The 16,736-nt window shown below is 34.8% G+C and overlaps 1 protein-coding gene and 2 long non-coding RNA genes across 3 annotated transcripts; all 3 read right to left on the bottom strand.

The window, feature by feature from the left end:
• Positions 1–5,379: 5,379 nt before the first annotated feature.
• Positions 5,380–6,519, bottom strand: LOC107881956 (uncharacterized). Its single transcript, XR_016123675.1, has 3 exons — positions 6,404–6,519; positions 6,015–6,070; positions 5,380–5,572 (listed from the first exon to the last, which is right to left on the bottom strand). It is a non-coding gene; the product is annotated as an uncharacterized LOC107881956 (long non-coding RNA).
• Positions 6,520–6,566: 47 nt separating this feature from the next.
• LOC148920326 (uncharacterized) lies at positions 6,567–8,223 on the bottom strand. The gene is made up of 4 exons (XM_089044553.1): positions 8,117–8,223; positions 7,477–7,735; positions 7,324–7,391; positions 6,567–6,750 (listed from the first exon to the last, which is right to left on the bottom strand). Exons 1-4 carry the CDS (start codon positions 8,221–8,223, stop codon positions 6,567–6,569), a joined length of 618 nt encoding a protein of 205 aa, XP_088900679.1.
• Positions 8,224–13,424: 5,201 nt separating this feature from the next.
• On the bottom strand, positions 13,425–13,896 carry LOC148920325 (uncharacterized). The gene is made up of 3 exons (XR_016124420.1): positions 13,787–13,896; positions 13,551–13,664; positions 13,425–13,475 (listed from the first exon to the last, which is right to left on the bottom strand). It is a non-coding gene; the product is annotated as an uncharacterized LOC148920325 (long non-coding RNA).
• Between the last annotated feature and the right edge of the window lie 2,840 nt (positions 13,897–16,736).

Raw genomic sequence — 16,736 nt, 5'->3', positions numbered from 1 at the left:
GTTATCAAAACCCGAGGATTATATATCAAAACCATGAGCAAAATATACTAAACATGTTAAAATTCTAATAGGGCATTTAGATCTGCAAATCAAATAACATCGATTGAATAACCAAACCAGTTCTGGTTACCATAACGAATAAATTTCCTTCAAATTTAGTGGATGTTTTTACGGCATAGGATGATTTGTTAAAAAGAGACTTCAGATTCTAGGAGAAGAAAACTAAATCTAGAAAAATTTAATAATAAACGGGTGAAATTGGAACATATTTATCAAAAGGAGCTCCCAATTTTCCAGATCCGGATCTAAAGAATCATGATTATGAAACCCTAACCGCACAAGGTTATTGATAACATATATACATAATTAAAAATGGAACTGTACCTCTGGTAAATCAACGATGCGATTTTGAAGCCTGGATCAGACTCTACAGTTCTAGCATCATCTTCCTCTTCATCTTGGCCTTCAGAAAACTCAGATGCCTTCACCATTGATCTCTCTCTCTCTCTCTCTCTCTCTCTCTCTCTCTCTCACACACACACACACACAGAGGAACCCGAAACCTAATAAAATATGAATTAGAACTGGAGACGGCAGAAGGGTTTTTTTGTTGACACATTCCAACTGACTGCTCTTTAGGTTATTTTTATAGATGAAATAAAACCATGGGCTGTTTTGTGTCTAGGAGGGTGGTTTGAAAATACATGGCCTTCTTACTCTTTTTAATTAGTAGGTGAAAAATACTATGGGATGTTTTCTGGCAGGTGAATTTTTTTGAACTACAGACCTCCTGGCTCCATCCTCGTGTCTTCATCTTTGTCTTTATACTTATAATCTGGTTCATTTATAAACAAATTAAAATTCCCTCAATTTTCAAAAATTTGTGTTTAGAAATGTTTGGAGTGGAACGGATAAACTATAGTATTTTAGAAATTTTGTTAACAATGGTTATACATAACTCGATAGTTTTCATGTTTTATTATAACGGTACGAAGAACTACAAAAACGATAACTGATGGTACGTAGTAACCATGCATGGAAGTGGTGGTGGTGGCGATAATGATTTGTAGCATTAATGACACTAGTCGATTATGGCATGCATTTAAACCCTAACTTTTCAAGTAACCAATAACAACCAAATATGCGCCAACGGGTTCATAGCCAGTGGTAAGAGTATTTACCTGCATGTTAGTGGTCTCAGGTTCAAACCCTAATAACACATCGCCATCCCCCATCCAAAACTTGGATTGAAAAAAAAACAATTTAACAACCAAATACGCTAGAGTTACACTTAGGGTTTGTGTGGGGGGGATTTTGGGAGGGCCAAAAGTGCTTTCGGACAACCAGAAACACTTATAACCGTGTTTCATAGAACAATTTAGAAGCGCGCGCTAATGGATCATAAAAGCACTCTATGGAGAAGCACATTGTAGGCGCATTTTCAAGAAGCACTTGGATTTTCAACTAAATTTTCGATGATCTTCTAATAAAGCTCGTATGAGAATAAGTTCTTTCTGTAGAAGCACTCCCAAATTGGTCCTTAGAAAATAAAACCTAACTTGTTATTTTCATGTTAAGTAACACCAGTCTGACTTTTTATTATAAAAATAAAAATTATTTCTAAATACAAGTAATAGTCTAAATTATTAATATACTCTAGGGGAATTCAAACTTGAATGCAAAGGGGCACTACCTTGGCGCCTAACCCATATCTGCAATACTGTATTGACAAAAAAAATTCTAGGAAAATCAACCGGAGACAACCCGAAGTATCATCTATAACAAAGATGGAACCTATGAAAATGAGTAGCTCCAAGAATCAAAGTGGGTGGCATACTATATAGTCTATGTCAACAACAAAGTTTTTAAAACGTTTAAGCATGCTGCATATATAATGCCAATCCTAGCAATGAAAATTAGAAAATGAACATTTGGATCATTATGTTGAATTCAAAACAAAATATTATACAAAGCCGTTGTAAATATTCTCTATATATTTATATTGAACTTCTTACAAAGAATGTATAATTATTTCAAAAGTAAAATACATGAAGATAGATATTGACAACTAGCAGTAGTAAAATCAGCTAAAAGAATCGGGAAGGAAAAAGAGAACATGAATTGTGACCAAGAGAGAAGCTATTATAAGATATGTTATATACTTCTACGAAATTACAACCTAAGCATCTTATGTTTTTTTTAGAATCTTTCATATTGAGAGGATCAACAACATACTAAACTCACGCACACACTACACGAATGCTAGGACTAGAATCCAAAACCTTTACTGGAGGAGCAATTGCTCCAAACTACTCTAGTGGCCCTTTGCTCGATGCATACTATGTTTAAGGGTTGTGAAGATGGGCCATTTGAGCAAATTTATTGTTACATGTGTGGTTCAAATTCATAGTGCAACCAAAAATTTAAAATAAAGCATGGATTTGTCAATATGAGTTTGGAAGATGACATTATACCCACCAAGGTAAATTATTTTTTCTTGTTCATGCTAACGTTTGTATTATATTTTAGGTAATTTCTTGTAATATTAGGTTTTCTAGTATAATCCTATAATTACTCTCTGCAATAGTGAGATTAGGATTGTAACCCTACGTGTATATATATTCCTCATTGTGTTACACACAACAATGTTAGCCAAATAATATTCTTCATCTTGGCACGAGAGCCAGGTTCATAAACAAAAAAGGGAAAACCCTTAAGCGAATCCATCATGCCGCTGTTGCACAACCCATTGCAATATTGATCCTGGCATTTGATTTGAACAATTGGAATTACTAGTAACCTTTTCTCTAACCTTCTCTTTTGGACTTTCTACATTTTCCTCATGACATGTGTCATTTCCCTTACACTTAAAACATTGTCATCAATCATCACACAAGCTAATTTTTCTTTTCCAAATTAACCCTTATTATATATATATATATATATATGTACATATTTTTTTTTACAACAAGCCAATATTTTAACAACTTTCTTTCCACCTTATTAAAAAATTAAATAAATAAAAAGAAAGGTTTTTATATATAAAAAAGACTATTTGATTTTTGTTTTTCTAAAGAATACATATGTCGTGCTAATAAAACCTTCAGTCCTTGCATAGCTTTATTTCCACCATATAAAAAAATTAAATAAGAAAAAACGTAGGTTTTTAAATATATATATATATATATATATAAGTATACTTTTCGTTTTTACAAAGGATACAGACTGTAATAATAAATTGTTGTCCTAGCATAGCATGGACTTCTTTTGTAACTAAGGAAAAAATTTATCATTGAATTAAAAATAAATAAATAACCTTTTAAAAAAAATAAAATAAACTGGCGTTTAAAAAAAAAATTATTTTTAATAAGATGGTAAGAAAGTTGTAAAATAAAAATAAAAAATTCAATACATTTAATAAGTATAAACTTGGAAAACAAAATTTAGCTTGTGTAATGAATTTATAACATTGTTTTAAGTGTATTGACATTGTTTTAAGCGTATAAAAAGTGGCACATGTCATGAGTAAAAGGAGAAGGTTAAAAAGAAGGTTGCTAGCATTTTTGAACAAAAGGTAAGGAAAATGGGAATGATAAAACGTGACTATAAAGGTATTGTGTTAAACATAACTATGACGGTATTATGTTCATGTAAGAGTAATATGGATTAGTACCATGACGGTGAAGATTGGCCATGGGATAATAACATTATATTGCTTGGCACCGTGTCCAAGCAAGTCAAACACTATTTCTCCTTGTGTCTTAAAATTTATGATGAGTACACCCTATGATCTAAATATACCATAATATTTAAATCAAAACATAAAATTAACTAAGTATACCCTATTTAACTACCAAAAATACCCATTGTACGCCCTATTTTCTTCCATATCGATATCTTCCTCCTTTCATCCCATTAAGCAATTTCCAATCAAACCAGTAGAGAAGATTTGCAAGTCCAAGCTGTAGTGTTGTTATTCCCCTGTACATCCGAGGACAAATTCTTCGACCAGCTCCAAATAGTAAAAACTCAAAATTCTGCCCTTTATAATCAATGGAACTGCCATCAAACCTTTCTGGGATAAATTCTTTTGAGTCCTTCCAAGACTCAAGGTCTCGTGCAATTGCCCAGCCATTGACAAAGACAAGTGTTTTTGGGTCAATATCAGAACCTTGGATTTTGAAATGAGACATGGTTTCTTTTGGAATAATCATTGGAGCTAGAAGATGCAATCGAGTCTCTTTGATTATCATCTTGACGTATTGAAGCTCATCTGTATCTCATTCACTGATTTTTCCTTTATGTTTCCAATGCATCTTCTAACTTCTTCTTGGGCTTTCTTCATCAGTTTCTGTTTCCTAGCTAATTCTGCCATCGCCCATGTCATTGTAGTTTCACTGGTATCTATTCCACCTAAAAATAAATTATGATTCATGAAAGTACCATGAGATTTGTATGCATCAATGAATTACTAAATAACGATGATCAAATAGTTGGGGTTAATACTAAGGATTTTGGATGTAGGATTTTTTGTTCACATTTCATTAGAGTTGAATATGGTGAATAAAGTGTACATAATAAAATTACATTTGTTTCACAATTCAATATATATTTTTTGGTCATTTTATATTTTGAGTAAAATTGTAATTCAATAAATAGTTTGATGGTGTGGTAGGGTGTACTCAGTTAATTTTAAAGTTCATTTAACAACACCCTAAAATTAACATTGTGGGACTCCATGACTCACCTCGTCTTAAGAGTCATTTCATTTGAATCCTTAACTGCTTCACGTGCCTTTTCTTGGAAAAAAAAAAAAAGTCCATGCAATAGTCAAGCACTATTTCTCCTTGTGTCTCAACATTTCTAACGAGGAACACACTAAAAGAAAAAAATTAATTAACATTGTGGAACTCTATAGACCACCATTAATCAATGTCCACAAAGAGTAGAAACGTACACACCATAAAAATTTCAACGAAAAGGATGCTAACCTTATTCCTAGAATCATTTCATTTGACTCCTTATCTACTTCACTTGTCTTTTCTTGGAAAACATTTCCATGCAAGTTGAGCACTATTTCTCCTTGTGTCTCAACATTTCTGATCAAGAACACAATAAAATAGAAAAATTAACATTTTCAAAGTCTATACACCACCATTAATCAATGTCCCCAAAGAGTAGAAACACACACCATAAAAATTTCAACGAAAAGGATGCTAACCTTGTTCTAAGAATCATTTCATTTGACTCTTCATCCACTTCACGTGCCTTTTCTTGGAAAAAATTTCCCTGCAGAATACAATAGAATTCATAAACTCGTTTAAACAAGGAAAGGAAATACTAATAAGCGTAGATATCATGAGCAAGTGAGAACCTCCTCAAATTCAATGTGGTATCTACGTTTCCTTTTTGGTAGAGGGCTTTCATATTTCTCTGCTACTTGTGCTGATCCACTTTAACTAAGCCATGCCTCCTTGAAAAAGGAATCCGCTTCCCAAATTTTTCTTCACCTCTAACCATGTACCCGATTCTTACTTCCAATTTGTGTAGCATTGGATACATATATATAATTCTGGTACATCATCAAAACCAGAAGATTATACATCAAAACCATGAGAAAATATACTCAGACTAGACAGTTTTGAAACAAAGAATTTCCGAACCATGAGCAAATATGCTAGACATGTTAAAATTGTAATAGGACTCTTAGATCTACAAATCAAATATCATCGATTGAATCACCAGACCAGTTCTGGTTACAATAACGAATAAATTTCCTTTAAATTTAATGCATGTTTTTACGGCATAGGATGATTTGTTAAAAAGAGACTTCAGATTCTAGAAGAAGAAAACTAAATCTATAAAAATTTAATAATAAAAGGGTGAAATTGTAAGATGTTTATCAAAAGGAACTCCCAATTTTCCAGATCTGGATCTAAACAATCATGATTATGAAACCCTAAAAGCACAAGGTTACTGATAACATATATACATAATTAAAAATGGAGCTGTACCTCTGGTAATTCTGCCATCGCCCATGTCATTGTAGTTGCACTAGTATCTATTCCACCTAAAAATAAATTATGATTCACGAAAGTACCATGAGATTTGTATGCATCAATGAATTACTAAATAACGATGATCAAATAGTTGGAGTTAATACTAAGGATTTTGGATGTAGGATTTTTTGTTCACATTTCATTAGGGTTGGATATGGCGAGTAAAGTGTACATAATAAAATTACATTTGTTTCACAATTCAATATATATTTTTTGGTCATTTTATATTTGGGTAAAATTGTAATTCAATAAATAGTTTGATGGTGTGGTAAGGTGTACTCAGTTAATTTTAAGGTTCGTTTAACAACACCCTAAAATTAACAATGTGGGACTCCGTGACTCACCTCATCTTGAGAGTCATTTCATTTGAATATTCCTTATCTGCTTCACGAGCCTTTTCTTAGAAAAAAATGTCCATGCAATAGTCAAGCACTATTTCTCCTTGTGTCTCAACATTTCTAACGAGGAACACAATAAAAGAAAAAAATTAATTAACATTGTGAAACTCTATACACCACCATTAATCAATGTCCAGAAAGAGTAGAAACACGCAACACAAAACTTCAACGAAAAGGATGCTAACCTTGTTCTAAGAATCATTTCATTTGACTCATTATCTACTTCACTTGTCTTTTCTTGGAAAACTTTTCCATGCAAGTTGAGCACTATTTCTCCTTGTGTCTCAACATTTCTGATCAAGAACACAATAAAATAGAAAAATTAACATTTTGAAAGTCTATACACCACCATTAATCAATGTCCCCGAAGAGTAGAAACACACACCATAAAAATTTCAAGGAAAAGGATGCTAACCTTGTTCTAAGAATCATTTCATTTGACTCATTATCTACTTCACTTGTCTTTTCTTGGAAAACTTTTCCATGCAAGTTGAGCACTATTTCTCCTTGTGTCTCAACATTTCTGATCAAGAACACAATAAAATAGAAAAATTAACATTTTGAAAGTCTACACTACCATTAATAATGTCCCCAAAGAGTAGAAACACACACCATAAAAATTTCAACGAAAAGGATGCTAACCTTGTTCTAAGAATCATTTCATTTGACTCATTATCTACTTCACTTGTCTTTTCTTGGAAAACTTTTCCATGCAAGTTGAGCACTATTTCTCCTTGTGTCTCAACATTTCTGATCAAGAACACAATAAAATAGAAAAATTAACATTTTGAAAGTCTACACCATTAATAATGTCCCCAAAGAGTAGAAACACACACCATAAAAATTTCAACGAAAAGGATGCTAACCTTGTTCTAAGAATCATTTCATTTGACTCTTCATCCACTTCACGTGCCTTTTCTTGGAAAAAATTTCCCTGCAGAATACAATAGAATTCATAAACTCGTTTAAACAAGGAAAGGAAATACTAATAAGCGTAGATATCATGAGCAAGTGCGAACCTCCTCAAATTCAATGTGGTATACGTTTCCTTTTTGGTAAAGGGCTTTCATATTTCTCTGCCACTTGTGCTGATCCACTTTAACTAAGCCATGCCTCCTTGAAAAAGGAATCTGCTTCCCAAATTGTAGGTCTTCACCTCTAATCATGTACCCGTTTCCTACTCCCGGCATGTTAAAATCAGCAGGGTTTCTGTTAAGTGTGGTCCCATTACGATTGTTAGCTTCCAATTTGTGTAGCATTGGATACATATATATAATTCTGGTACATCATAAAAACTAAAGGGTTATCAAAACCTTGAGCAAATATACTCAGACTATAGGGTTTTGAAACATGTTAAAATTCTAATAGGACTTTTAGATCTGCAAATCAAATAACATCGATTAAATCACCAAACCAGTTCTGGTTACAATAACGAATAAATTTCCTTTAAATTTAGTGGATGTTTTTACGGCATAGGATGATTTGTTAAAAGAGACTTCAGATTCTAGAAAAAGAAAACTAAATCTAGAAAAATTTAATAATAAACGAGTGAAATTGGAACATATTTATCAAAAGGTGCTCCCAATTTTCCAGATCTGGATCTAAACAATCATGATTGACACCCTAACAGCACAAGGTTATTTAAAAATAGAATTCTACCTCTGGTAAATCATCGATGCGATTTTGAAGCCTGGATCAGACTCTCCAGTTCTAGTATCATCTTTCTCTTCCTCTTGGCCTTCAGAAAACTCAGATGCCTTCACCATTTATCTCTCTCTCTCTCTCTCTCACAGAGGAACCCCCAAACCTAAGAAAATATGAATTAGAACTAGAGACGGCAGAAGGGTTTTTTTGCTGACACATACCACCTGACTGCTCTTTAGGTTATTTTTATAGATGAAATGAAACCATGGGCTGTTTTGTGTCTAGGATGGTGGTTTTGAAAATACCATGGGCTTTTTACTCTTTTTAGTCTGTTGAAAATGTATTTGGCCGGTAAAAATATTTGAACTACAGGCCTCCTGACTCCATTCTCGTGTCTTCATCTTTATCTTTATACTTATAATCTGGTTCATTTATGAACAAATTAAAATTCCCTCAATTTCCGAAAATTTGTGTTTAGAAATGTTTGGAGTGGAACCGATAAACTACAGCTAGAATAGAAATCTTGTTAACAATGGTTATACATAATTCGATAGTTTTCATGTACTATATATTTTAACGGTACGTAGAACCACAAAAGCAATAAAGGGTGGTACATAGTAACCATGCATGAAAATGGTGGTGATGGCGGTAGTGATTTGTTGCACTAATGACACTAGTCAATTATGGAATGCATTTATACCCTAACTTTTTCAGGTAACCAATAACAACCAAATATGCACTAACAGGTTTTTAGCTTAGTGGTAAGAGTATTTGCTTGCATGTTAGTGGTCTCAGGTTCGAACCCTAATGAGGGGCGGACCCAGTAAATTTCATAGTGGTGAGTTAAATTCTTTTTTATGGAGAATCCATTGTATTACATTATTTTTTTCTTCTTAAAAACAGGTTTACATGGTTAATTGGCTCTAGGCTATAGGTTTTCATTTTTTTTTATATGCAAATGAAATGAGTGGTTGCAACTATTCTTCAATTAAAAAATTTTAAATTTTACAGGAGTACAAATAGAAGTATAAAGTGCAGTCATATAGATCTACAATTGCACAATCACAAGCCAACCATTCAACAAAACCAAGAGTCAACTAGACTATATAGAAGCAGAGATCAAGTGAATAAATTAAACTAGAAAAAGGAAAAATCATCAATAAAATCCAAAATTTAACACCCAAACCATAAAAAACTAACAATAACAATTGAAATTAGAAATTAAACAAAAAGTAAGATAGAAACTTACAAATATTAAAGAAACCATTGCATATAAGTTAATACAATTTTTAAGAGGAGGAGACCTACTGGGTAATAGAAACCATAGAAATATAAAGTTATAGCTTACATGGATAGGTAATAGAAAAACATGACGTTCGATGTGAGTGGGTGCCTCTAGAGATGAAATCTTATCGTTGGGATAGGCTAATGTCAACAAAGAGGGGTGGACTATTTTTAATTAACTTGGGTTTGACTTACAAAATTAACTCTAATTTTTTTCATCTCCAAATTTAGCACTGGGCTGGAGCCTAGTCTAGCTCATACATAGATCCGCCCTTGACACCTTGCATCTCCCATCCAAAACTTTGACTAAAAAAAATTGACCAAGCACGCTAGAGTTACAAGTAGGGTTTGTATGGGAGTACTTCTGAGAGGGCTAAAAGCGCTTTCTAACAACCAAAAACACTTATAACTGTGTTTGATAGAACAATTTAAAAGCACAAATGGATCATAAAATAATTTTATAGAGAAGCTTCTGGTAGGCGTATTTTCAGGAAGCATTTGGATTTTTAGCTAAAATTTCGATGATCTTCTAATAAAAGAGCGTATGAGAATAAGTTATCTATGTAGAAGCACTCCCAAATCGGTACTCTGAAAATAAAACCTAACTTGTTGTTTTCATGTTAAGTAACACTAGTCTTACTCTTTTTATATTAAAAAAAATTATTTCTAAATACTAGTAATAGTCTAAATTATTAATCTGCTTGTAACGACCTGGTCCTAAATAAATGGGTAAGCATTAATTTATTCAGATAAAAGATCATTTTACCCATATAATATTTTATGAGGTTTAAAGTTAACTTTTTGACCGGGAAGGAATTTTGGAATTTCAATCGTGTCGCTATGAGAGCACGGCAAGATGAGTCTGTAGACACGTAGTGGGCTCGAATCAGAATTGAAACGAAGAAGTTACGAGCAAAACATCACCAATGGCACAACCATAATTAGTTTGAAAACGAGTTGGATAAAAATCTTATTTTCCTCTCTCTCATTCTCTCTCTCTCGACCGTTCGCCGACACCCCCGCATCGCTTCACCGACGGCCATTTTTGGTCATGCCGCACACACGGAGCACCACCGCCACTGCACTCGCTTCGAACCTTCACCACCCAAAGAGCTTTCCCAACCATCCCGATGTCAGCCACCGCCGAATCCCGAAAAGTAGTGAGAAGTCGTCGATTTTGATTGTTTTTCATAAAGCCGCTTCTCCGTCATCCGCCACCGCTTTGACTAGTGAGGTATGCTTTCTACCTATTTTTCACGATCTAGCTGATGGTTGTGTAGGATTGCATCAATTTTGAGCGTAGATAGCTTGATTTTCGAATTGGATTTTGGCTGATTTTGGGATCGCGATTCTGTTCACTTCCGGTCAGTTTTTGGGGTAGGTCCAAGGACAAAAGTGGTTCCAAATGGGGTGTTTTACCTAGGGTAGGAAGTCGGTTTCCAGCTTTGAAGATTTCTGTTGCCGGAATTTGATCAAGCCACCTACGCTCTACCGGCACGTGTGGCGGCTCGTGGGCCACTTGTTGGCAGGTCTTTGAGTCCTAAAATTATCCTCATGTAGTCACGAGCACGACGGTATGCTCGGATATGAATTCGGATATCATGTGATTGCCGATCGGATATCACATATTGTGCGTTATCTGGGTTTGATAGGTTTGAACCGTTGGATCGTCGTGAAGTTGATATATGATAATCTAGATATACTTAGGATCATGTAGGATTCGACGGATCGTAAAACGGAGTCCCGGATACTCCGAAAATGCCAACTTTAGGGCTAGGTTTACAGTAACCGTCCGATCGTGAGCGAGCAGATAGTCCGATCCGGACCAAACTTGCAAGACGTGTATTCTAAACCTTGTAGAGCCTAAAGGAACTTTCGGATCTGAATTTGGACGTTATGGGCCCCTTGGGCCCGTTTGACCAAGTTTGGGTAGTTTGACCCTTGGTTGACCGTGAGTCTTCCGATGTAGTTTTACCTTCTTAGGAGGATTATGATGACCCTAGTGACAGGTCTTGAGCATTGTTGAGTTATGTTGATTATGTGGGAATAGGATATTAATTTATTGTTTTAAATTGGGGGATTATCGGATGCTATATTGTGGTTAAGGTTTATGCTATTTTGAAAATTATTATATATATATATATATATTATAAAAATATAAAGATGTTTGATTACACTGTAAGTACCATCCTGTGATTGTGAGGTTTCACGTGGCGTAGGATTTTCCGGCGTTGAGACATACCTCATACATGGCGTTGGATGTTCCGGAGTATGTGGAGATTATGTAATATGAGATGATAGGTCACACTTGACGTAGGATTTTTCGGCGTGTTGACAGACCCCATACGTGGCATTGGATGTTCCGGGGTATGGGGAGATTATGTGATTGTTAGGTCCCACGTGACGTAGGATTTTCCAACATGAGGACAGACCCCATACGTGGGGTTGGATGTTCCGGCTTATGGGGAGATTATGTAATATGAGATGATAGGTCACACATGGCGTAGGATTTTCCAGCGTATTGAAAGACCTCACACATGGCGTTGGATGTTTCGGCGTATGGGGAGATTATGTGATTGTTAGATCCCACGTGGCGTAGGATTTTCCGCGTGATTTACTGCACTCCCACACGTGGCGCTTGGATGTTCGCGTATGGGAGACTATGTAATATGAGATGATAGGTCACACGTGGCGTAGGATTTTCCGGCGTGTTGATAGACCCCATACATGGCGTTAGATGTACCGGCGTATGGAGAGATTATTTGATTATTAGGTCTCGCACATGTCGTGGGATTCTTCCGGCATGTGAGATATGCTCCATATGTGGTGTTGGATTTTCCGGCATATGGGGAGATTATGTGATTAACAGAGAGATGAATAAAGGTATTGTATGTGGTTGGAATAGGGATTTAGAAGAAGAACTGTGTGTGACTTGATCCCTCAGTAAGGGTACGTAGGCAGCCTAGGGTAGTGCCTAGGTGCAGCCGCGTACTAAATTTTACTTATGTGTTGTGATTGTGGTCCAGTTGGGTTTGAAAGCCATTTTGGATTGTTGTACGCTTCGGGCTGAGGCCTTCAACTAATTGTGTTGGTGTTAGGATGTTAGACGTCCCATGTTGGAAATTTGGGATGTTAATTTATGTTATTTGTCGTGGGCATCCGTAAATGAGTTTGAGTTTATTTTATCTACATTGTTTAATGTGTTATTTTGAGTTAAGAACATTGCTGAAGGTTCTGTTTCCGTTTATGTGAAGGCCGGAGGCCGTTATGTGAATTGCATGTTATTACATTGTGCATGCTGCCAATTGTGGATATTAAATTGTGTTTTGTTGCAAGTTGAAATTTGGGAAATGTTCATTTTACGGGGGAGATGTTGTCGAAATTTCGGTAGAAAGTCTCGTGCCTTTATTCTATAAGAGTAATATGGATTAGTGTCATGATGGTGAAGATGGGCCATGGGATAATAACACTATTGCTTGGCATCGTGTCCAAGCAAGTCAAACACTATTTCTCCTTGTATCTTAATATTTATGATGAGGAACACAATAAAAGTTTTAAAAAATGTTGTTAAACAAATCCTAAAATTAACTGAGTACAGCCTATGATATAAGTATATTTTAATACTTAGATCAAAATATAAAATTAAGTACACCTTATTTAACTACCAAAAATACACATGGTACACCCTATTTCCTTCCATATCGATACCTTCCTCCTTCATCCCATTAGGCAATTTCCAATCAAACCAGTAGAGAAGATTTGCAAGTCCAAGCTTTAGTGTTGGGATGTACATGCAGGACAAAGTTGCCCAGCCATTGACACAGACAAGTGTTTTGGGGCCAATATCATAACCTCGGATTTTGAAATGAGACATGATTTCTCTTGAAATAATCATTGGAGCTGGAGGAAGCAATCTGGTCTCTTTGATTATCATCTTGATGTATTGAAGCTCATCTGTATCTCGTTCACTGATTTTTCCTTTCTTTCCAATGCATCTTCTAACTTCTTCTTGGGCTTTCTTCATCAGCCGCTTCCCTAGCTAGCTCTGTCATCGCCCACGTCATTGTAGTTGCACTGGTACCTATTCCACCTACACCACCATTAACCAATGTGTACAGAGAGTAGAAACACACACCACAAAAACTTCAACCCAAAGGATGCTCACCTCGTCTTAAGAGTTATTTCATTCGACTCCTTATCTGCTTCAAGTGCCTTTTCTTGGAAAAAAAAAATGTCTATGCAATAGTCAAGGACTGTTTCTCCTTGTGTCTCAACAGTTCTAATGAGGAACACAACAAAAGAAAAAATAAATTAACTTGTGGAACTCTATACACCACCATTAATCAATGACTACAAAGAGTAGAAACACACAACCGAAAAGTTCAACGAAACGATGCTAACCTCGTTCTAAGAAACATTTCATTCGACTCTTTATCTACTTCACTTGTCTTTTCTTGGAAAAAATTTCCAAGCAAGTTGAGCACTATTTCTCCTTGTGTCTCAACATTTCTAATGAGGAATGTACCACCATTAATCAATGTCCACAAAGAGTAGAAACACATACCATAAAAATTTCAACGAAAAGGATGCTAACCTTGTTCTAAGAATCATTTCATTTGACTCTTCATCCACTTCACGTGCCTTTTCTTGGAAAAGTTTTCCCTGCAGAATACAATAGAATTCATAAACTCATTTTAAAAAAAAGAAAGGAAATACTAATAAGGGTGATATCATGAGCAAGTGAGAACCTCATCAAATTCAATGTGGTGCACGTTTCCTTTTCGGTAGAGGGCTTTCATATTTCTAAGCCATGCCTCCTTGTGCTGATCCACTTTAACTCTGCCATGCCTCCTTGAAAAAGGAATCCGCTTCCCAAATTTTTCTTCTCCTCTAATCATGTACCCGATTCCTACTTCCGGCATGTTAAAATCAGCAGGGTTTCTGTTAATTGAGCAGACTGAAGATTTGGAAATGTTTAGAGGCTTCATGGTCCCATTACCATTGTTAGCTTCCAATTTGTGTAGCATTGGATACATATATATAATTCTGGTACATCATCAAAACCAAAGGGTTATCAAAACCAGAGGATTAAATATCAAAACCATTGTTAGCTTCCAATTTGTGTAGTATTGGATACTAGGCATGTTAAAATTCTAATAGGACTTTTAGATCTGCAAATCAATTAACATCGATTAAATCACCAAACCAGTTCTGGTTACAATTACGAATAAATTTCCTTTAAATTTAGTGGATGTTTTTACGGCATAGGATGATTTGTTAAAAAGAGACTTCAGATTCTAGAAGAAGAAAACTAAATCTAGAAAAATATAATAATAAACGGGTGAAATTGGAACATATTTATCAAAAGGAGCTCCCAATTTTCCAGAATCTGGATCTAAACAACCATGATTATGAAACCCTAACAGCACAAGGTTATTGATAAGATATATGTACAATTAAAAATGGAGTTGTACCTCTGGTAAATCATCGATGCGATTTTGAAGACAGGATCAGACTCTCCAGTTCTAGCATCATCTTCCTCTTCATCTTGGCCTTCAGAAAACTCAGATGCCTTCACCATTTATCTCTCTCTCTCTCACTCTCACACAGAGGAACCCCCAGACTTAATAAAATATGAATTAGAACTGGAGACGGCATAAGGTTTTTTTTTTTTGACACATACCACCTGACTGCTCTTTAGGTTATTTTTATAGATGAAATGAAACCATGGGCTGTTTTGTGTCTAGGAGGTTGGTTTTGAAAATACCATGGGCTTTTTACTCTTTTTAGTCGGTGGAAAATAATATGGGATGTTTTTGGCTGCTGAAAATATTTGAACTACCAACCTCCTGGCTCCATTCTCATGTCTTTATCTTTATTTTTACTTGTAATGTGGTTCATTTATGAGCAAATTAAAATTCCCTCAATTTTCGAAAATTTGTGTTTAGAAAATTTTCGAAAATTTGTGTTTAGAAATGTTTGGAGTGGAACTGATAAACTATAGATAGTATTTTAGAAATGTTGTTAACAATGGTTATACATAATTCGATAGTTTTCATGTGCTATTATAACGGTACGTAGAACCACATAAATGATAATTGGTGATACGTAGTAACCATGCAAGAAAGTCGTGGTGACGGCGGTAATGATATGTAGCATTAATGACACTAGTCGATTATGGAATGCATTAAACCCTAACTTTTCAGGTATCCAGTAACAACTAAATATGTGCTAACAGGTTCATAGCTGAGTGGTAAGAGTATTTGCTTGCATGTTAGTGGTCTCAGGTTTGAACTCTAACGAAGGGCAGACTTAGGAAATTTTATAAGGGTGGGCTAAATTTTTTTTTTTAATGGAAAATCCATTATATTACATTTCTTTTCTTCTTAAAAATAGGTTTACATAGTTAATTGGCTATAAGCCATAGATTTTCATTTTTTTATATGCAAAGAAAATGAATGGTAGTAACTATTCTTCAATTAACATTTTTTAAATTTTATTGGAGTACAAATAGAAGTACGGAGTGCAGTCATATAGATCTACAATTGCACAATCACAAGCTACAACCATTCAACAAAACTAAGAGACAACTGGACTATATAGAAGCAGAGATCAAGTAAATAGAATAAACTAGAAAAAAGGACGAGTCATATATCAATAAAATCCAAAATTTAACATGTCCCAAACTCTAAATCATAAAAAACTAACAATAACAATTGAAATTGGAAATTAAACAAAAAGTAAGATAGAAACTTACTAATATTAAAGAAACCATTGGATATAGGTTAATACAATTTTAAAGAGGAGGAGACCTACTACTTCTAAGCTCTCAAGTTCAAATATAAAGTTATAGCTTACATGGATGGGTAATAGAAAAACATGATGTTTGATGTGTGTGGGTTCCTCTACAGATGAAATCTTATGGTTGGGATAGACTAATGTCAACAGAGAGGGGTGGACTATTTTTAATAAGTGTTGCTAAATGAACCCTAAAATTAACTGACTACACCCTACTACGAAAGTATTTATTGAATAACTAATTTATCCTAATATAAAATGACCAAAAAAAATATATTGAATTATGAAACAAATATAATTTTAATAAGTACACCATACTCACCATATTCAACCCTAATGAAAGGCCTAAGCAAGAACAATGTTTCTCTTATTCCAACCATTATGAGACTTGTAAGTGTTCACCAAAGTTTAGGGTACTAAGGAAGCGTAAGAACCATGTTGGGAAACCTAATGAATGACATTCTGCTAGAAGACGGGAATAGCAGAAATCTGGTTGGATGGCTACTGAGGAAGCGAAAGAACCATGTTGGGAAACCTGTGGAAAATGAAATAG

This window comes from Prunus mume, linkage group LG2 (assembly GCF_029339155.1).
Source record: "Prunus mume cultivar Tortuosa linkage group LG2, ASM2933915v1, whole genome shotgun sequence".
Lineage (NCBI taxonomy): Eukaryota > Viridiplantae > Streptophyta > Magnoliopsida > Rosales > Rosaceae > Prunus > Prunus mume.
Note: the sequence above shows the minus strand (reverse complement) of the source record. Positions and strands in the feature narration are given on the sequence as shown.

Bases quoted from the DNA above. Each gene is read 5' to 3' on its own strand.
- LOC148920326 (XM_089044553.1), bottom strand. From the start codon at position 8,223: ATGGTGAAGGCATCTGAGTTTTCTGAAGGCCAAGAGGAAGAGAAAGAT. The intron at 7,736-8,116 runs GTAGAATTCTAT...ATGATGTACCAG, and splicing joins GCATCGATGATTTACCAGAG to AATTATATATATGTATCCAA. The intron at 6,751-7,323 runs GTTAGCATCCTT...GTTCTTGATCAG, and splicing joins GAAATGATTCTTAGAACAAG to AAATGTTGAGACACAAGGAG.